Source organism: Chelon labrosus (assembly GCF_963514085.1).
Source record: "Chelon labrosus genome assembly, chromosome: 12".
Classification (NCBI taxonomy): Eukaryota; Metazoa; Chordata; class Actinopteri; order Mugiliformes; family Mugilidae; genus Chelon; species Chelon labrosus.
Genome location: NC_140345.1, coordinates 16,088,474 through 16,111,000, shown reverse-complemented (window position 1 = coordinate 16,111,000; position 22,527 = coordinate 16,088,474). Strand labels below are relative to the sequence as shown.

Here is a 22,527-nt window from a genome sequence, read left to right as displayed (position 1 = left end):
TCAGTTTCATGAGAAAAAGGTAGCTCATGCAGCATGATGAAATCCAGGTATTACTTCGCGCTTTCATGTGCTACTTAAAATCTAGTGCTTCAAACAAGCTGTCAGTTCCTAAAAAAGCTTTATGGGTGATTGGAGGTTTCAGTTGTGTGTTTTCATTATGCCAACACAAGCTAGAGCCCCAAATTCAAGCTGTGTCGTGACTGCTGGAACGCATGTCACACACTAATGTAGTGTGTCATGTGGGAATGATCGCAGTGTGTCTGTATCTATGAAGCGTCACATCCTGTTTTAGACAGGGCCATTTCAAAAACACCCTACTGACAGTTTGAAATGACAAGGCGTCAGCCTCAGTGGGGGTTTGAGACCACAACAAATATAGAGTTCTCTCTCGCTCTCTCTCTTCACTTCCCTTTCACCTCACTCTGCCTGACTCCCTGCCTCCCATCACACTTCTCAGGGGCAGATGCTATGTTTACAGGACAGCATATCTGCAGATTTCAGAGCTTAAAGCCATTTAAAGGGGCTTTGCAATCCTTCTTTTAACATGACTTTTTTTTTTTTTTACATTAAAAAGCACTGCAGAACATGACAAAAATATACCTTATGTAACATGTATTTTTGCCTAAAACTGTGTGATCCCTTGTGTTGCCCTAGAGGATTTGTGCATCCTATCCGTTGCTATAGAGGGACTTGATGGAAGACAGGAACTCATATCACAGTCTAAACTGTCGGTGCAACTAATGCACTGACGACGGGAATGATTTGGGGAATTTAAAGACACAATGTCAACAACCAAATAAAGAAGCATTTCTCTTTTGGAGTTCAGTCATAAAATCTTGGTAGTGTTGCAGGGCAAAGGGTTAGTGCAGTGGTCTCAGGGACAGATCAATGGATGAGCCATTTGTGTACTTAGCTTCCATGTTCAAACTGTTTTTAGTGCATGACTATTCTGACTAGTCACTGCATGAAGACAAGGATGAAAATTTATACATTTCTGGGCAAGTAGTTTGTGGCAATGTCGTAATATGTCCTGCCGCTGAGGGATTACTCCTGGCCTGATGGTAGCTAGTCTCGATCTGAGGAACTTCTCACTAGTTGTACAAAAGAACAAGTTTCGAAGCTTGTTAGGCAATACGACATCAGCATCGAAGAAATATTGTTAAAGGAGGAAGTAGTCACTGCTGTTTGCTTAAGTCCTGTCAGTTACAATGTAGAGTTCAGGTGACAGGATCGGTGAGTCAGTAGCTTTTCTTTCAGCAGCTTTAACTCTTGAGGAGCTAAAACAACTGCTGTTATTGCAAATGGAGAGGGTGGGAGTTTCCAGGTATGCAAAGGTGTGCTTGGCAGTTAGTGTAGTATTTATGTCAAGTTTCTGTCATCTATAGTTTTCTCTTAAAGTTGCCAAGTTTGTAACGTTTATGATCTAGGCTAGAAACTTTGTCTTTCAAGGCAGGGTGTGACAGCCTCGGGGTTGAGGGGCAACTGATAGTGATGAGAGGACGGGTCAGTAAGACCATTCGTTAAGAGGACTAATGCCCAATTTATAGTACCGCAACAGGTTGACTGTGTAACTTCATCGTAGCTCTGGATCCTACACCTTAACCTGACGTGCACCTCCCTGTCAGTTACACAGGGGGTGTAACTGACACCCCCTGTGTAACTGATGGTTGCGTATGTAACGCATAGTTACAATTGTAACTATGCGTTGCAGTGACACGGACCATAATAGTGGTGACTGGGCCAAAATGCATTTCCTTGTTCACGTGACTTAGCGGCCGAACGAGCACAGAAAGTTTTACTTTGTTCAGGTTTATACACACTGTCTACTTATACGTCTTCTCTGTGTTCTGTGCTCCAAAGAATTTTGTTTAAACTAACTTTTGATCCAGATTTATTATCTTCAGTTCCAACATAAGCCACTCAGTTACTAACCATCGTGTTAAGCACAGAAACTCAACACAGCTGGCTAGTCGGCACCTAGTGTTTCAGTGTCATAATTACATAACAATATCGACATGCTAAATTAAGCTTAAAGGCAAACAAGGGAGTTGTTGACCATGATGCTCCTCATGGAGATTTGCCATCTTCAACTTTTGAATAATTCTTTACTTTGGATTTGTTGTCTTTTTACATACACACCTAAAGATACATACTTTCATATTAACACACAGGCCAACCCACACTCACTTACGGTTTCGTTCATGTGATACTCACACAACAAACTACACATATGAACCCCTCTGCTTGTCACCCATACATTCACATACACCCACAACCTTGTCATTCCCTATGACATCCTCAGCCTCCATTACCTGCATGCATTAACAAACCTCTCTGATGTTAAAAATTATACATTCATACATTTGAATAATTCAGATTATTTTAAAAGCTGTGTACTCACACTCTCTCCTTTTTTCCAGACAGAATGAAAGCTATTTACCTCAAATCACATTTGAATAAATCCCATAAATTCTTTCAAAGTTCCCTGAGATAAACCAATCAACTATCCCCACCGCTGGCTGACTCGCCAATAAAAATTAGCATTCATACTTGCAGTCTATTTTTATTCAAAATACATTGAATAGTAAATCAAATTGCAGGGTCTATTTGTAAGGCTCAATTTGTTTGAGATAAGCAAAAGGTGGCTAATAGAGTGAGAGTGAGAGAGAAATGGGGCTTTGCTGCACTTCTATAATGTGATTCTAAACCTAACAAAAATACTTGATGGAGTAAACCGTGTGCATTTGATTCATAAATGTGGTAGATGATTCCATTTGTTCAAGAATAGAGAAATATATTACATGTGACAGCCAATATATACATTGGATGGCAGAGGTGGATTCTAAATTATTCTTGAGATGAAACTTGCTTATCACACTCACCAATGAAAAGCAATTAAACCTGATCAACAAGAATCAGGAAACTAAGGTATGAACTGTGTCTCAGCACGAACAAAGTATTTTAAAGGTTTGCTCACTTTAACTAATATTTAAAGGTTTGATTGTGACAATGACAAAGAACACTGGACAGTGAAACCTCCTTTCTCCTCTCTTCTTGCACATCTCTGTCACGGTCTTATTCCAACTGTCTGTAAATTATAACAGGCGTTAACCTCCAGCTTCCTCTTCTCTGTTTTGACAACAACAACTAACTGTCTCTGACACTCATGTTTCCTGCGTTGTAACGGATTAACCCTCTCAAAACACACACACACCCATACGCGCACACATACACCACAGAGCGTACAGTCTCTTTTGGTACATTTTGGTCCAGTAACTAGTGGTTTTGACTGAAGCATTAATTTCTCTATTTTTGAATATTGCCTACTGTTGTCATCAAGGCAGTAACTGAGTTCTTTTTTTTTTTTTTTGTAAAGCCAAAACTATAAACACATTCATTTAAAGAAAGTAATACAGGTACAGCAACGTAGGTGACATTTGAGTCTCCCCAAAATATCAGTAAGCTGTGCATTTTTAAATTCCCTGAAACGAGTATAAAGGGCAGGTGTGTTTCACCCTGCTTCACCCATATCACACATGTAAAAACATACAAACACGCCCCAAGGTTCAAGCAGCTGGTGAGTTTGCCCTTGACTGCTCAGCCCATGGCAGTGGCTTGGATGCAGCTGTTTTAGATGGTTCTGGGTGGGATTTAGAAAGCCACGTCCTTGTCAAGGGTATTTTCTTTTTCTTTTTTTTTTTTTAAATATTATGCCAATATAGATCCTGCCCAGTGTACTGTTAAAATGTCCTGCTCTTTTGTCATATTATTGAGACCACTGCATTGGTTCCAGTGAAGAAGTCAACATTTTCTATTAGACAGCCGTTCACAAGTCGTCAGCTGACTGTCAACTGCATTGTCTTTCTTTAAGTAGGAGGTTCCCAAAGCTTTGGACCGATAGCCAAACAACTGTTGCTATGTACAAGTAGAGTGGGAGTATGGTGCTGCTTACTTTTTAAATGGAATACACGCAAAAATAAACCGCTTGAACCTGTAATGCTGAACATGGTTTTGAAAGACATCTGTGTAAAGACTAAGAACCAGTGAATTCAATATCCTGTAGCCTAGAGCTTGGCAACACCAGAACGGAAGAGCTCTTCAGAAGGCACATAGAGAGGCAATGCACTAAATAAGTAAGCAGGATATTTGTTAACCTTTAGCTACCGTTTCTGTTTCTTCTACTCATTATACCGTGCATATAGTGTAAAAATAGACATATTGAAGTAACTAAATTTAACATTTTTGGCATCTCATCCATCAAGATAAGAAAAGTTGAAATAAAGGCTTTGTATAGATTTTCATGTCTTTGACAACTCTCAGGAAGAAGGGCTGTGTGCAGTAATACCTACTAAACAAGCTACTATTTGATCACAAAATCATTCGTCTAAAAGGTCCCATGGTAAAATGTTTAGGTTGAGCAGTATTTAAACAGTGTGCATAAGACCTTAGCCTGCTGGTATATTTATTCCAGTGTCTGCTTATAAAGATTATGCACACATATTTTTGGAAAGTAGCTTTTAAATACAGTATTTGCAAATAACATAAAACGGATGATAGCTCTTCAATAAGATAGCTGGCCATTTGTGTTGTCAATGTGTAGACTTGCCCTTGACTGACCCGCCCGAGGCTCTAATAGAGGCATGGCCTGCTGTGCAGTTGGGGATTCTGGGAGTGTGCACTTAAGGAACAGATGCCAGGGCACAACAGCTGTTCCTCTGGCATCAAACTAGAGCCAACTGGCTGGACCCTCTACCCAAGAACAAAAACATCAACATGTGTTACTAAAACCTCCCCCTCTTAATAAGACACACAGTAAGCTGAAGCTACACACATTAATACACTGGATCAACTGATAACACCACCAAGAACCACAGTGAATCCCAGGGACACAATACGAACAGTTTAAACACATCACACCAGGAATCTAAATCTATTTCTCAATATTAGCACTACAAATTCTGCAGTGAACACAACTGTATATATATATAAACCCTGACTGAAAGTTGAGTTGTGATTGTGTGTGTCTGTAAGTATGAGAAAGATAATGTACTCACCTTGGAAGGACTGCCTGGCCCTCTCCACCAGCTCCTCAATGGGATAGCTGGCGAGGTCTCCTCTAGCATGCTTTGTTTTGCAGTACGTACATGCATTCAGACACCTGGAGTGACAGAAGAGAAAGAAAAAATAACGAGGACTGTCACTGTTGGCATGGAAAACAAGAGAACAGTACTCCACAGACATCATCAACCACAGGATGAAGCAAACGCTGTTTTATGCCAAGACAGCAAGCTAATATTACAGCAAACCATTAAAAAACCCATGAAGAACACATTTTGTATTATAAATATTATGTTCATCTGTTCACTGTGTTCTACACAAACATCAGTTTTTAGTAAATCTTAATTTACTTTTAGAATCTGGACAACACAGCAGAATGTTTTATATTACACACTCAGTTTGTTGCAGCTGGTATTGCTAAAACAAACAGTCCTGCAAAAAATCCTCACTTAATTAGGGCGTATAATCTCCAGTTTTTATATAAACAGTTTCAAAGATGTGTGGATTCAACCTTATCACACTTACGCAGTCTGTAGTTTATTAAACTGTTAAAATGGATTGCATTATACTGAGGTGTTCATTTGAAGTATGTATTAGATTGCATTCATTAGCTTCTGTTAGCTTGGTATTTCTACAAACCTGGCACTTCAATACATAGCAGTTATAATATAAAATGTGAAAAATAGATCATCTAAACTGAAGCATAAATGTGGGAGAAGATAAAGTAGAACAGAATGAGTGAAAGAAATGAACAGTAGAGACTGTATAAAGAATATTACTGAGGAAAAGGATGTCAATAGAGCAAAGGCATTGGAAGGCAAAAGCAAAACTGCACTTTTTTTCCTAAATCGTCTGTAAGAACTTCGGCAAATTTCAATATGACCATGGGCAGCTGTCTCTCAGACTGGAGTTAACAGAGGAAAGATTGGATTCAATACACTGTTTTGTTTTACAAAAAAAAGCTTAATTCAAATTGACTGTAGAGGGAAGGGTGTAAGACAATGAAGCAGAAAAAAACAAGAAACTAAACAGAAAAAAAAGGAAGAATACTCCCTTACACTAGATCAAAAAGCGTGGGAGGGTATAAATTGAGGGGTCTTTGTTTGTAATGAAGGAAACTTTTCTTTCAACACTGCCAGTAAATCACTAATGAACAGTAGAAGAAAAGCCACTATTAAATACTTTACAGAGTGTGGGATTCATTTCTGACCTCCAGTTCGTCATACTTGGTTTAAAAAAATATGCACTGTTATTACCACAGTAGTTTCTTTTCATGCACTTCAAATTTGGTTTAAATTTCTTACAACAGCTCTTGTGTGTTACAGCAACGTGCTGTGGGGTCAATGTGAGTTAATCACTGTGGTATTCCATAAGCAGAATACTGCATGTCAAGTGGTGTTTACATGAAAGACCCAAACTGACTAAAGCCCAGCCTCTCATAAAGAAAACCACATTTCACACTGCACGACTAATGGAGGCACTACACGGAAGAAAAAAAAAGTTCAAGTTCCTCTTAAACGCAAGTGTCACAAAGTTAAAAGTGGTTTGCCGTGGGATTTATACACTCCAGTGCAGCGACAAAAACATCTTACTATAGATTAATAACCATCAAAAGCTATGAAATCAGACAGTCGCAGATAACAAGCGTAAACCCTGTTTCTGTCCATGACAGAGAGAAATAACAAGGATTCCCCAGAAACTTGACACAAACAGGCCAACAACACAGAACTCTTGCTTTTCCTAGAAGACCGCTTTGCTAATGAACAGCCATGTCTCCCAGTTACTAGTCGTAGGATGATGTTGGTCACATTGACAGATCTTGCTAGGCAGTGGAGAGACTAAAAGTATATCTATAATATTTATATAATACCCTGTGTGCAAAGCCTTGAAGCAGCTGCAGTAGGAAAAGGGTGAGACATTACCAGGAATGTGCAAATACGTAATAGTTCTTAGATCACAAATAAATATAAATGTTTTTGGAAAAAATGTATTGGCTACGTGTTGCTCAAATTCAGACACAACAACACATTCACTCCAGGGCAGTGTCCAGTTGCACAGTCCAGTACTGTCGGTTACTAAGCAGGTTCATTATCACAACTGAAGCATTGCTGCTTGGTCAAGATTGAGCAATTTATGAAATATTAAGGTAAATAATCACAAAAAGTCAAAGAACCCATAGCTTATGTTATGGGACAAACTTTGTCCACCGCATTTACTGGACTGTGCACTGGAACACATGCAACAATATCTTTTAAAGCATTTTGAAGGACAAGTGGCAGAGGAAATTGTTAATGACACAAATCACCAAGACAGGAATAGAAATCAGAACATCAGAACTATCTATCTATCTATCCGTCTGTCTCGCTTTCTCAGGGTATTGCTTACCCTAGCTGAGGGCACTGAAGATGGCAGCTAGGTCATAGGACCTAGCTGTGGAGAAAACACAGACAGATGGGACCCAGAGTGCATGTACACACACACAAACACACGCACACATGCATGCACACACCCAGCCACCACCAGGGGGTCCATCCATCTTAATGTGATCAGGCCCAGCTGAGTGGATCACACCAACATTAATCTCAAGCGACAGTCAGTGGCCTGTCTTAGTGTCTGTGTGTGTATTTGCATCAATTATGTGCATGTGTGCTCATGTGCCTTGTGTGAGTGTGCTGCTGCCGAACATTTGTCCAGTATCACAACAACGCATTAGCAGTTTCGACTTCTCCATTAGCCTAAGCACACTCCGACAACTAGTCAGCACCCTTAAACTAACAGTGACTCGAGGAGAGGAGCAGTATTACTACGTCTGGCACATGCTTGGTTTGTGTATTGTATTGCAAGAACTTGAAATGATACAGAGATTTGGCATTACCTTTACTATTTATGAAAATTAACCACGTAACATCTTCAACACTCAGGTGGCCTAAAGGAGAAGTTCTTCTAGAATTGAAACCTGATATTTCTCCTCCTTATCAGCCTCCAACCTTTCCCTACTTTGTATCTGTCCTCTCTCCCTTCTGTTTCATTCCAGTTAATTAAACCACAGAGGTAGCTGGTGTACCTGACAACAGTGTAGTTCATCAATGTGTTACAATGAGAAAGGCTACCTTCCCAGTGTGTGTGTGCGTCTCAGTCTAAGACAGAGAGACTATTGTGTGGCTACAGTCTTGAAAAGGTAACAAAGAAAGGAAAGCCCCGAGGTTCCTCTATACATTTGTAAAAACCTCTCTCAGCACACATACACAAACACGTTATAGTTCCCTTTGGAGATGCTCCCCTGTGCAGCATCTTAAAGACACAGACTGGGAGAGAGCTGAACAGGGACAGGTTTTCTCAATGATAAGCATTTAGGATCTACACATTAATTAGAAAACTGCTCTATGCATAAACAAATTGGGCCAGTGGGGCATTTACGTGAGGCTGTACGTGTGTTCATGGGGGTTTGTTTTGTGCCAGCTTCAAAATGTAATTATGAAAACAAAGCTTGAACTGTGAGGGGAAGTCTGAGCGCTGTGCAAATTGTAAAGCGAGATTATTCATTGTACTTAATGTCGATACTGGGAGACGGGCAATGTGGGTATATGAGCAAACAAAATCTTAAAACTGCTATTATATGTCCAAACAATACTTCAAGCCTGTAAGTTTGCTGTTAGTGTCAACTCAAAGTCAAAGTGGAGCTGGCAAAATAATATAAAGTCAAGGAACAAAGGATGCTGACACAATGGAGTAAAGACCGATTAAAACCAATGAATAGACCATTAGTAATTCTGAAAAAGACTGGCAGTTAAAGCCACTTCAAGTTACATGGGAAGTTTGCACGTGCACCAATGATCTTGTACGACTCAGATAAAAGCAATACTTAAAATATTCAATATAAAAGTAAATTAGGAGCTCTGATTTTGAACCATGAACATGGTTTGGGATTAAACAGAAATGGCTTACAGTTTGTTATGGAGCATCAGTGTCTTTACTCACTTTTCCTGTGATTATTAAGTGCAGACAAAGCTGCAAGCAATGCAAAAGTGAGAGGCTACAGACCACTGAGAGTAAATCAAATGATACTCAGACTTTTTTTTATATAATTCAAAATAGTGTGCGAACAAGACATTATTGTTATTATTGTCCGGGGAAGAGTTGGTTAAGACTCGAAAGGTCTGGGTCAGATTAGGAAAGAAATGTTTCACATTAGGGTTGCTTTTGCATATTTGTCTATGTGAGTGTGCAAATCTTTTCATCTACCAGTGTGTGACTGTGTGCGACTGTGTGTGACTGTGTGCGTGCGTGTGTGTGTGTGTGTGTGTGCTAATACAGCTGGGGCCTGTTTCTCTCAGTGTTCAATCCAGTCTTTGTGTCTGGCCTCTTCAATTCTGTTATTGAGTCTCATGTTCCCCATGCTATACACTGAAAGAGCTCAGTGTGTGTGTTTTAGAAAGTGCGTCACATGCCTTGCTGAGTTTTGTGCAGCTACTACAGCAGCTTGGCTTGTTGTTTTGACTTGAAGAAGGCAGCACGTGTATGTGTGAGAGCGCTTGTGCATTTGAGTGTGAAACCACAACCCCATGTCTGCATAGGAACTGTGAGTGTTTTCCCAACTTCTTGTTTTGTCTGTAGACAGACCTCGAGACAGTGTTTGGACTAGATCAATCAGTCCATTGTTACCGGACAAGAATGGTATGATGTTTGTTTATTATTGAACTTGCAGGTTTACTGATAAAGTCAGTCCACGTGAACTGAACTTAGACTTCTGGGGGCGCAGATTCACTCCATGGGCAGCTAATCATTTCACCTGCTATCTGCCTGACTTACTGAACACTTTACAGCATAACTGACTGATAGATGAAATCCCTAAGCATTGTCAGTCTGTCTGAATTTCAAGCAGACTTAAGTTGATGCATTCATACGGTGGACTACTGATTCTCTAACAAACTACCGGACTTACTGTACGTCTGCACTGCAACCCTTTGTGCTCAATTCAGATTTAATGCTCAGATCACATTATTTTTAATATGTGGCTAACATCAGATTCCGATGTAGAATGGTCATGGTCCAAAGCTGAACCGGATGATCAAAAAGAACAAGACTTCACACACATCACTCAGTTGTAGGGAAGTAAACAGGTGACTGAAGTTCCCTCTTCCACTGACGGCCTGTTTGTGACTGACTAAGTAAATTTTACAAAGCCTTATTAAGCCCTCTTTTAGTACCAGGTCAGTACTGAAGAATGCTCAGTAAAATGCATTAAAATCCAACTGTTAATGTGACTGGGCCTTTCTGTGTGGAGTTTGCATGTTCTCCCTCTATCTGCATAGGTTCTCTCCGGGTACTCCGGCTTCCTCCCACCATCCAAAGACATACTCGTTAGGTTCACTGGTGATTCCAAATTGGCCGTAGGTGTAGGTGTGAATGGTTGTCTGTCTCTCTGTATTAGCCTTGCGATGGACTGGCGACCTGTCCAAGGGTGTACCCCGCCTCTCACCAAATGACAGCTGGGATAGGCTCCAACCCTCCCAGCGACCCTCCAGAGGACAAGCGGTTACAGAAAATGAATCAATTGTTAATGTGCATGAGTATTCTTTAAATTTACAGATATTTAAAATCTCTGTTCGACTTCTGACAGGTTGGTTGGAAATTGACTGAATATCTGCTTCACAAGGTTGATTGAACATATGGTCAAGCTATAGCAAGAAGTACCTTGCACTAAATGACTAGTGAGTGCCAGCAAACAGCAAAGATCCACTGCCAAGATTTGTTCACTCGAAAGGTAAAGAACAGCTCATGCATGTCCAGAGGGATTGTTTATCTGATGGTGTGGCCTTATTGACTTGGTCCCCTAGAATTGGAGGAGTATCTATCAAAGGAGTTACAATTCCTACAAACTTAATTTGTCCTAGATGTAATCAATATCTTATTAAAGTCAAGAAGGTCTTTGAAGCAACCATCCATATTAACACTTAAAAATCCACTGCACTGCAGCCAGCACAACAAAAAAATGTGTCATTGTGCAGATAATCTAACTAGACTACATATGTGCACACACGCCTACAAACAAAATTACATCCATCAATGTCCAGTAGCTAATCACTGGGTTGATGTTTGTGTCTGACGACTGTCAACCATTTACCACTTTGTCTGTAAGACAGTCAGTTGTCTTTGTCTGTGTGCGCGCATGTGTGTGTGTTTGCCTGTGACACACTGAAGCTAATTCAGTTACTCTGGGGTTCTGTAGCGTAATACCTTGTAATGACACACAATCTCATTTTGTCCAAGGAGACACATCAATCTTTTGGATTTACTGTGGGGAGCAGGGTCTCTCCTGGTGAGTGAGTGTGGTGAACAGTGGATGGTGTGTGTGTGTGTGTGTCTGTGTGAGTCTCAGGCATATATTTGTGTGTTTGTGTGTTAAGCAGTGGGGAAGAGGGAAATGGAATAAAATGTTCAGATCACTGGAGCTGAAAACTACCCATACATTGGTTTGATAAACAGCAGGAAAGGCCACCGTGGTACATAGCTAGAAGAGGTGGGGGCATGTGTGTGTGTGTGTGTGTGTGTGTGTGTGTGTGTGTGTGTGAGAGAGAGAGTCTGTGTGCGTGAGTGGGAGCGTGTCTGCATATGATCATGTGTGTGCCGTGAATGAAACAGAAAAAGAAAATGGGAATATCTTTGTGGAGCTGCTTGTGTTTGTATGTGTTGTCCGCGTGCTAAAGTGCAAAATCAAAGGAGACTGTGTGTACGCTGGGCAGCCATGCATTCTCACAACTGTACACACACGTGTACGTGATCAGAAACTCTTATGTAAACACCCTTCACTCAGCTATAATTCTACTTTTCTGAAGCACATCAGCACGTCCCCCCGCCCTTTTGCTGCTGCTTTGACGTGATGCACTCTCACTTCTGCTCTTTGGAGAGAAAAACAACACAGAAAAGAAAAGATGAGATAATTGACCAACGATAAACAAAATGAAACAGCAGTCATGCAGAGAAGTCCAAGGTGGCTTACGTATTGCTTGAAAGATGGGAAAGAGATATGGGCCAATTATTTGAAGTGAATATCGTGCAAAACCCTCGCGGTGGATATTCTGGTCTTAACGGAGTCTAAAGCTAAGACTGTTATTGTTGAGTAAAGCGTGTATAAAGGAGAAAGAGAGAAAAAAAGATTGCTGTTTATCTTTGAGCAGTCTCACCTTATTCAACATTGTTGCCAGAGAAACTGAAATTATAAATAAGTACACAGACCTGATTCAATTTGCTTCTCACTTGGCTCATGACTTACCATCTACCCCTTTTCTTCTTCTCTCTGTACTATGAACCCGTTTGCCTTTGAAGCAGACAAAGAGACTTTAAACTCCTCTCTTCTGCCAGTGACTACTACTACTATTCTTCAGTGGTGATCTTTATTATTATAAAATGTACCACAAATGAGCTGTGTCTTTTTTTACCCTGCTATGTCAAGGCCCGTAGCCTTAAAAACACAATGTGCTGACTTGGTGCTTAAATTCTTGCAATGAGGGCCAAGAAAAGAATCCAACAATGGAAGACGTGCTGAGACAGAGAAAGCAAAGTGAGTCTATCATGCAATGATTTGTGGTCTGTAATGGATTAAACTGAGCCAGTAAGGTATGTAGGATAGTAGAAAACCTGTATGAAAACTGTTCTTAAACCTTTAAGTTAACTAGAAGTGGCTCTCAACTAGAGACATAATCTTGGCCACAGTGGCGCAGCAACACCATTTCTGATGTACAGTGTATTTTTGACAGCTGTGCACTGCGACAGTGTTGTCAAACTCATAAGTCTGCGGTCTGGAAGGAAGATACTGTCCAAAGCATGGCTTCATTTGACAAAGAAAGGTGACAGCAGTTAAACAGCAGTTTAGTTTGGACATTCACTCTGACCTTATCATGTTAACCTAGGCACATATCGGGTTATGGACAATAGTGATAAAATCCAAATGTTTCCTTTTGTTTTTTACAGTAAGAACTTGAGTTTTTATATGCAGCACATCGCTGGACAAAGCTTGACAGTCAGGTTCTGACCCTGGCCTGGCTTGTTCTACTGTGCATCTATACATTGGTAAATGCAAATTTACTTCTCTCTTAGCCGGCTTAAACCTTGAATGTTCCACCTTGGTCACAATGGTTAACATAAATCTACTTAAAGGTCAGGAGTACTGTTGATAAGACCCATTATTCCACTGTGTTGGCCTGGGGAGTGGATGGAGAAGTTGTGGCAGCAAGATGAGAATCACAGGAAGCTAACGCAACAGCTAACACACTGGGGGCCTCTCAGCTAACACAAATACATTCACAATGCGCGTTAACATACATACAAGCTTAGAGGGCAAGAAATTTCCCCTCTTCCCTATAACAAAAACCAAGACTAGAAATGTATCGTCTTTTAAATCCTTCGATGTTCGCCTCTATTCAGTACAGACCACAGGCACATTTCACTCTCTCGTTGGCTTTGTTTGTGTAGTGCTTGAGCGTGAATACATGTATTTTGTGACAATGACACTGATAAGAAGGGATAAAGGTTTGTCAGAAATGAGCCTTTAGCCCGTTCAAATCACGCATAAGTGTAGCCAACCACAGAAATGAACAGGAAACAACAGAAAAAAACAATAATTCAAGATGAATTCTGTGTAGCTTTTGTAAGGCGTCCAACACATCCACGTTTAAAAGGTATTAAATATCCATTCAAAACCCTAACAATGGAATCGCGCTATATTCAACATAGCCTAATGGCCAGATTAAATTAGCTTTCTATTAAGTAGATTAATATGTTACTATTAGTGTCAGGAGGTGAAAAAGGAAAATCAGGGGAACTGAAGAGAAAAGGCCGAACAAAGGGAAGAGGATAAAACGCTGTGTTGGCTCCAAGGTTATTTATTATACAGTGTAGATTGGTTAGACCAGTAGCTTAGAGAGTAAGAAATTTTCACTCTCCTGTAACAAAAACCAAGACTATTGAAATGTATCGTCTATTAAATCCTTCGATGTTCGCCTCTATTCAAGAGATGTCAGCATCTCTATTTGTCTACCTATTGTAAGCTCAACCCGGGAAGCATTTGAAGGACAATGGTGTGCAGTAGTAACTGAAGAAAACATCAAACCAAAAGTAGCAGAATCTTTTTTGCAGCATCATATAATGCCTTAGAAAAAATCCTATTCAAAGGGCATAGGAATCAATAGATGAAAATATTTCCACTAAGCCTGACATCAGATACTACAATTGATTTTCATTTCAGAGTAATTTTCACACCGGGTTTTGACAGAGGTGCAGCCCTCCATATGAACATTAATTCATCATCTAACTATTTGTTGCAAAGTATGAGCTGCTGACTACAAACATCAAGGTTGTAGTCAGCCTTCCAGCAATTCTTCACTTGTGTTTAAACTACTTTCTACCTGCCTGCCCGGAGGATACAAATGATGAAGTCGGGTATTGGTTTGGGGTTAGAGCAGAGGATCATTAACATCTGACTTTAGCACACCACAATAACAATGACAGAGATTATGACTCCCAAAAATGCAACTAAATAGAGAACAGGGAAGAGACAGCTAATGAAATGTAATGAGCTGTAACAGCGGAACAAAGGGCTTTCTTTTCATCTAATGCTGAAGGTTCACACAAACAGACACAACAACAAAATACACACAAGTTTAATGGCCCATTCTGACTGAGTGGCTATAAATTTTTTGTTTATGACGCTGAAGCATCACAACTGAACTTACACACAAAAGGGCTTTTACTGTCACTAACACACACGCAGAGCAAGAATAGACGGTTAGTGCAGCCTACGGCAAAACACACACAAGCAAGCACCAGCTTTCTTAATGGTATCAGCCGTGCTAAAACTGGGACTCAAACAAAGCATTACAAAGACTAGTATGTCTTTTTCCAGTCTGAGACAGAATGGCAAATGAACTTTGCCCTCAGGCTTATCTGTTTGCATAAAGAGAGTATGGAAGAAATAACATAAGAAACAATCCGAGACTAAACGCTGCAGACTAGAACGTAAGACAATTAAAGAGCACAAGCCTAACATGAGCTGCTGGAGTCAACATCAGAAGAAACAGTAGGTTAGTGTTCAAAGCAACCACATCTTATCTGATCCCATGTCAAAAACACCAACTGCTGTGCGTATATTTCCAATGTTTCTCTCTTTTATTCTACTCATTCCCACGTCGACTCCCTCCACTGTGTCACATCAATTCACGCTGACCTCTCAATATGTACATGCACGCACTGTGAAAAAGCTTTCAGTTCTGTTGATACTATTTCAAAGTTTGGAGGTCATCCACATCATCTCAACGCTGTTGAGTTGAATTTGTTTATAACAAAATGTCCCTGATTGGTTGTAGGAATATACAATTGCATGGAGAGGTACGCTTTCTCAGACTGAAACATAACCCATAATGAAATCCAAATGGTGTGTTACAAGACTCATATTCTGATAAGATTTGAGTCTGGCTACGTCAGGCTATTCATGAAGTAGTCACCTGAAATGACTTTCCATTAACAAGAATGTCTTGTCAAGAGTGATTATTTGAATGTGTTTAACACATCAGTTGCATTGTGCAGAAGTAGGGTTGGTTCTCGACAATGAATGGCCCTGTTCAGCTGTTGTTCTAATAGATATTATTACAAGAGAACCCTTTAGAGGAGCTAAACAGTTGATGTTGAGATGTGTCTGCCACTGTGCTACCAAGAAGTCACTGCTGAGAAAGAATAGGAGGAAGAGAGTTGCTTGGAAACCAAACACACCTCCAGGTTATGTAAAGGCTATGTGGCCAAGAAGGAGAGTTGTGGAGTGCTACGTAAGATGACCTGGTCTCCACAATCACACAATGTAAACCTAGTTTGAGAAACTCTGGGATGAGTTTGACCGCAGAGTGAAGGCTAAGCAGCCAACAAGTCGTCAACACTTCTAGGAACTTGTTCAAGAGTGTTGGAAAGCCATTCCAGGTAACTACCTCGTGAAACTGATTGAGACGATACCAAGAGTGTGGAAAGCTGTCATCAAAGCAAAATATAAAACATATTCTGGTTTAACACTGATTACTACATACTTCCATATGGGTTTCTTTATAATGCTGATGTCTTCAGCATTAATCTACAATACAGAAAAGACTAAATATAAAGAAACACCACTGAATGAGAAGGTGCGGCCAAACATCTGACTGAAACTGTATATATTTGAGATTGTGGATAACTACATTTTATAGACAAAGGATTTTACTATTTACACTTAAATGTATTGCTTTTCAATGAATAGGACTCAAAATGTGATCTCAAAAATGCTTTTCCAACAAATATTTATCCACCACATTCATAATATGGACAAAAAAAATCATTGTGTCTACAAGTAAATGAATGAATCAAACTGAAACCCTAAATAGCAAACAAAACACGAATAGCCTCAAACTAAAAATGTGGCCAAATCATGCATCCATAGCATTACTGTAACATGCTGCTTTAAAGCAATACTCCGGGCTTTTGTTCAGTTATCAAGTAAAGTTACCCCAAAATAACTGTGCTAATGGCTCAGGAGAAATCTCACAATTTCCCTTTAATATAAAGCCAGAGGCTGTTTAAGGCCTTGCTGGACTATATTGAATATATTTTCTCATGAGGATTAAATTAACTTCATGGGAAAAAAGCCAATCTAATTTGGATTTAATAGGCGCAAATGAAATTAATATGCAACTTAATGAAACTAATATTGTGAATCAATTTGAATGCAAAATTAAATTTTTATAGATAATCCCAGGTGAGACACTATGCCTGGATGTTGTGAGGATTAATACTAATAAAGTGAAAAGGATGGCGCAATAGATTCAGACTAAGATTCAGTGCAAAGTCATTTGAAAGAAGAAATAGCTTTTATCGAAGTAAGAAGTTTTGAAGAGATCACTGTCTATAGCCAAACCGTGTGTGAAGGTTTGAAAGTTTTGTTCTGTATGAAATCGTTTCAAAAAATAACACAGCTGCTTTTTTTGAGTGATCTCCAGAAAAGATAAAACCACCATAAGTGATGGCAGTTTATTAGTAGGGAGGGCATTTTGTAATGCAAGGTGTGAACACACATATATAAAGCTGGCCAGCAGTGATCCAGTGATTGCTCAGGATGTATGTTATTACCAGTTCTGAGCAGGACCTTTCAAAGGAGATTACTTCAGCAAAATAAAAACTACACCTTTCAGAAAGCCAAATTTAATCACTTGATCACCAACACTGAATATCACTGAAATCAGTAACATGTGTACGTCACAGGCAACATTTTTATATAAATATGTATATTACATTTGCATTTTAATCCCCTAAAATATTGGAGTGGAGGATCTGCAATTATCTTATGGAAGCACTCTACCCTAGAAGATGACATCAACTTGACATTTAGTAAGATAAAAGACAGAGCTTAAAAGGAAGCATCCCATGAGCCGAGTGTTTGCACACACACAAAAAAAATAAATCCAACTGCAGACTTTTAAGACACGCATGAAGAAATGGTTCCAAATGTTCTTTTTGATGTAAAAGCAGTTCGGATAAAGAAAAAAAAAAAAACTACAACAAATCATGTTGTGCATGTGACTGTGTGTCACACAAGGGTCTCTCTGTTTCATCAGTTGACAAATGTCACCAGTGATGTCACCACTACCTCAGAGGACCATAATGAAAACAGATCGTCTAAAAACAGAACACATAAAGGACACATTCTCTCTCTCTTGTCCTTACAGACAACCGCACAGACACACAACCATTAGGAAGACCATGTTAAATTAATGACTGAGCAGCTCATACAAAAGCGCACACTGGATTAACTTGGATTTTCAGTAACAGAAGGGTTATTCGGGAAAGATCTGTTCAGCTGTTGACTCACCCAGTCATATGTACAGTATGTGTTCTACTAAAAGAGTTTCGGTTAAAATAGTATAAACAAGGGGATTTATTTGAAGCCAGTCTGACCCTTTTGAAAAACAACAGCAAGATCATCTGGATCAGACACAGACCCCCTGCTGGATGGAGGCTGGCAAGGGATTGACATCTGGAAACACATACAACAACACGAAACAACTCATGCAAAAATGCCTGGAGGCTTGAAGGCTAATGAAAGCCTACCGAATACAAATGGTTAAATACTGTAGGTAAACAAACAGAGAAAGCAAGAACTACTATTCCATTAACAAAAAGACACACAAAGTAGTGAAAGGACCAAACACAATGTGTGTCTACATCTGTAGGTATTCAGAACAGCAGAACCAGAAACACACCAATCATATGACAATAGTGATGACAGATAAGTGCAGAAAGCTGCAGCTGGCCCACCTGCACATATGGTGACAGCTGCATTTCCACTTGGTAACAAACACAACCACATCTTGCAACTTTTAAACGTGTGTAATTCGGTGCTGACCACAAGTGCCAATTTATCTGAACAACGGTGGCTGATCCGGACGGATTTACAGCTTTTCTGGTCGTATTAGATCAAATGTAGTCTAAGAAGCTTTCGCCTGGAATAAAGACCACTAAGCTCTGCAGACTGAAAGCACCTAAGGCAGTCAACTCTTTAGGAAAGCACTAGACTTTTCAATTGATGCTTTTTTTTTTTTTAATTATAGGTGGGAGGAATGTCAGTTCTTAACGGAAGTCATGATATTTGCGCCTCTCTCATCTTCTCAATCTTGCGCTGAGATACACGCACACACACATCCCCACAACAACAGTACTGCTGGTGGTAATATAAAGCACACACACAGCTGAGTGAATGAAACAGACATGGCTGTAGTTTCCATGAGGCTGCAATCGTGCTCTTTAAACATACGTGCAACATAAACGCTAGGAATGAAGACGAGAAGAAAAGTATGGGGGATGTATTAAACACTTGTTAACGCATGTAGGTCGTAAAAGACAAAGGTCCCACTCTAATAAGTATGAAGATGTAAATGGATGACTTTTATTGCTGCAATGTAAAGTATGGTGGTGATCTCACCACACAGTATCACAATATATATAATATGCATCACTATCACACCCAAAATAATCATGAAAACGCCTACTCTGGTTATATGACAGCAATAAATAGTAAGTCACGACCAAAACACAAGTCATAGCGTTCTTATTGGTCGGCCTCTATGTTACTTGGACAAGGGTACACAGCAGGTTCAAGGACAATTTCCAGTGAAGCTCACGTTTGTTTTCTTGACAGGAAGTTAAAAAAGCAGAAGAACCAGACCACATTTGTATGAGAACAAATGAATATTTGTTTAAACCTGGAAAGCTCTTATAGAAGACCAGGGCTTTGTCCACAAGCCATTTACTTCCTTTCCTTTGTGAGTCAAGCCGTTAATGTACGGACCTATAAGACATGCAACAGGATGATTGATGGATTATTATCAGTGGAGGTCCAGCACATTGGAATTAGTCTGTCGTAATCCTTTTTAACTAGCCCGCGGAGAATACAGCACATAGGTTAGAGGAGACACACATATCTGAAAAACAACATGAAATTAGCTCATAAAATCACGTGTGTCTGTGTTTGCACCTCTGAACACATAAAAAAAAGGTCTATCTACCCTATGTAATCTGCTTTACTAGCATTATTGTTGATATGCATGTTAAAACCTCACACAAGATAAGTATTCTTTAGGGTTAGGGTGATGGCAACAAAAATTGTTGCAGGATAATGCAGAACATTACAGCTATGATGGAGAAAAAGCTTTTATAATAGGAGTCAAATGGAAACTAAGGCACCTGTTGGGTCCCTGTTACATTTACATTTGACAAACAGCACTATATCCACATAGTAGGACCCTATACACACACATCCAAAGCAAACCATGTGAACTGATAAAATTAGAAACACAGAGGGGCTCTGTTTAAGTGGTTGAGCAAAGAGAGAGAGAGAGAGAAAAAGCAAGCATATACACACACACACAATAAACCAACTCAGCAGGGAAGGGAAGCAGTGAAATTGAATTCAGTTAAAGCTGAATATTTTATGAGTTGTTTTCTCTGTTTGTTTACACGTCTGTGTCTTACCCAGTGTTAATGGAGATGATTTCAATGAGAGGGTTCTTCCGGATCTTAGGCAGGTCCAGCCTGGCTCCTCCAAGCCTCCGGCCTCCATCTTTCTTCTGACTCAAAAGACGAACTGAATGACCTGAAAAAACAAAACAATAAAAAAAAAACACATTACCTCATCACATATTACTTTTCACTACAACACTGACTATAACACAGACCGTGAGTGTCTCTGTTGTTTACTTTTTGCAGATGTTACGTACATTTACGCACATTTGGACCTTTCTATGTCAAAATTAGTTCAACATATTAAGTTAAATATATTTGTTTCAATTGGTAAACCTCAATTCCTGAATAAACAACAGGAGAGGCATTTCAATTAAAAGAGAGAAACATAACAAAGATAAGTTTACTATGGTTGAATCACTTTCTCTCGCTTCTTAACACACAATCAGGCATACAATAAACAGTCCCAATTACATGTATTTATTTCCTCATATAAACACAATGTCAAATTGAAATCCTGATTTCCACTGCACATTATCAACCTCTAGCCAGCCCAATAAATCCATCTATCGCTCATCAGTTCAGTATGTTAGAGTAAACATTACACGAGGAAATGCAGAGCAGCCAATCAAACCACTGTTGTAAAGGTGTGGTGAAAGGAGACAGTTCAGGCCTAGAAAAGACGATGCGATAATAGTCCAACATGTAGCATAGGGCAAAATGGAAACAACATTCTTGGTAGAGTAAATTTCACTGATATTAATGGAACAGCTACTAGAGGTGAAACCAATGAAGGATAAAAACGGAAATTAACAAGAAAAACTTTCTCAGTATAAGTGAAAATTTCTCAGATCTTGCTTCTATAAAGTGTTTTAAGACCATCTAGGTTGTTACCAACAGTATAGAGGCTAAACTGAATTGAATTCGATCAAAGCACACGGTAACGACTGTTAAAGTATTAGTGGATATCACAGTGTCACAGAAGCAAATGAAAATCCACAGCTGGGTCTAATAGCTAATAGCTATTAATGTCCGGCCTTTGGTGTGTGGAAATAGAATGCAGTAGTCTGTCCTCTCTAACCATCTAATAGGCTACCAGCTAGAAGTGTGCGAGATGGAGGCGCTGAGGGATGGAATTGTCTTCCTGTTTTCATCCGCTTTACAAGGGTCTCCAGGGAGGGTGGGTTCAGGGCAGGATGCGTGGTTATCAATTGGTAGATAAAAATGACAATCTGCCCCAGAGGAGGACAAAGAGCCAATCGGTGAGGCGTGACTGGTCGTAATATCCAAGTACAAGCGAGGAAATGAGAAAACTTCCCTCGTGGAAAACAGCTGGGACTTTGAGCACATTTGGCCGTAATTTCCTCAAGATCAGTGCGCCTGCCTTTGGTCATGAAACAAGGATTCAACACTCTGTAACTATAGTTTCATCTGTTGATTGACTCAATTAATGCATCTGTATATTAACAGTTCCTTTAACGGATTCACAGATACACCTTCTTCTCTGTTGTTGCTTTAAACGTTTTACCAGATGTTCATTTAACAATGTGCTGTATGAAGCAGAACAAGCCAAGACAAATAACAATGATGATGGCTAAATAAGATGAAAAAGTCTAGAGCAACACTTCATGGCAGTAAGGGAAAACCCATTAAACCGTATGCCAGATTTAAAAGTATTATAAGTTAAAAAGCAATGATTTACCTTTTGTTTGACCAAAAGGAAATGATCTAGATCTTTTTACCAATTTCTTTTCTATGGACAATGAGGCTTACCATAATTGCTTTCATATTGTCACTGAGCAATGGGCCTTGACACATTTGGGAGATATACAACTTCAATGCCTGAAAAAAAGGCAGTAATTTTGCTCTTAGGTCTGTTGGAGCAGGTTTGTGGTAAAATCTGTTTTTAAAATTTTCATATTTTTCCAGTTCACGTTGGACATTCATTTATGCACGGTGGGAAAAGTTTCCAATACATAATTGCATACGCAGACTTGTCAGGAGAAAGCAATTACCAGTATGGTGTTGGATTTCCAGATGTTTTTCCAAATTATGAGCCTGTCCATTCTAATAAAACTTGGAAATTGTCATTCTCTCGTTTTCTTTTCCCTCTAAAACTGTGCAGGACCCCTTTCAATAAGACTACCACCCAAAACTAGAAAAAAAATGTTCTCACTGCCAGCATGGAGTCACTCCAGGAATGTACACCAAGTCAAATTCAATTTCAGGGACTAGGGGACCATGAATGGGAAGCAGGAGATAAAATGAGTTGCTGAAGAAAATCAAAGAATGCTTCCCCATTTGTCATCTCAATTACAGAGTTTAGGGCGGCCAACTGCTGCGACGGGCAACCATGTATAAACACAAAGACACATATCATCCTATACCACAATTTCTTGTCACTCACTGCCCTCTTCCTTTCCCTCCCGCACTTTTGCTGTC

General features: G+C 39.6%; 1 protein-coding gene across 3 annotated transcripts in view; it reads right to left on the bottom strand.

The window, feature by feature from the left end:
* cdkal1 (CDK5 regulatory subunit associated protein 1-like 1) overlaps window positions 1–22,527 on the bottom strand; it is a 209,023-nt gene that overhangs the window by 107,957 nt on the left and 78,539 nt on the right. For all 3 annotated transcript variants that reach the window (XM_084557649.1, XM_084557650.1, XM_084557648.1), the window contains 2 exons: window positions 20,098–20,218; window positions 5,055–5,158 (listed from right to left, as the gene is read on the bottom strand). In XM_084557649.1, the coding sequence (XP_084413775.1) occupies window positions 5,055–5,158; window positions 20,098–20,218 (225 nt within the window). The remainder of the gene's footprint in view (window positions 1–5,054; window positions 5,159–20,097; window positions 20,219–22,527) is intronic.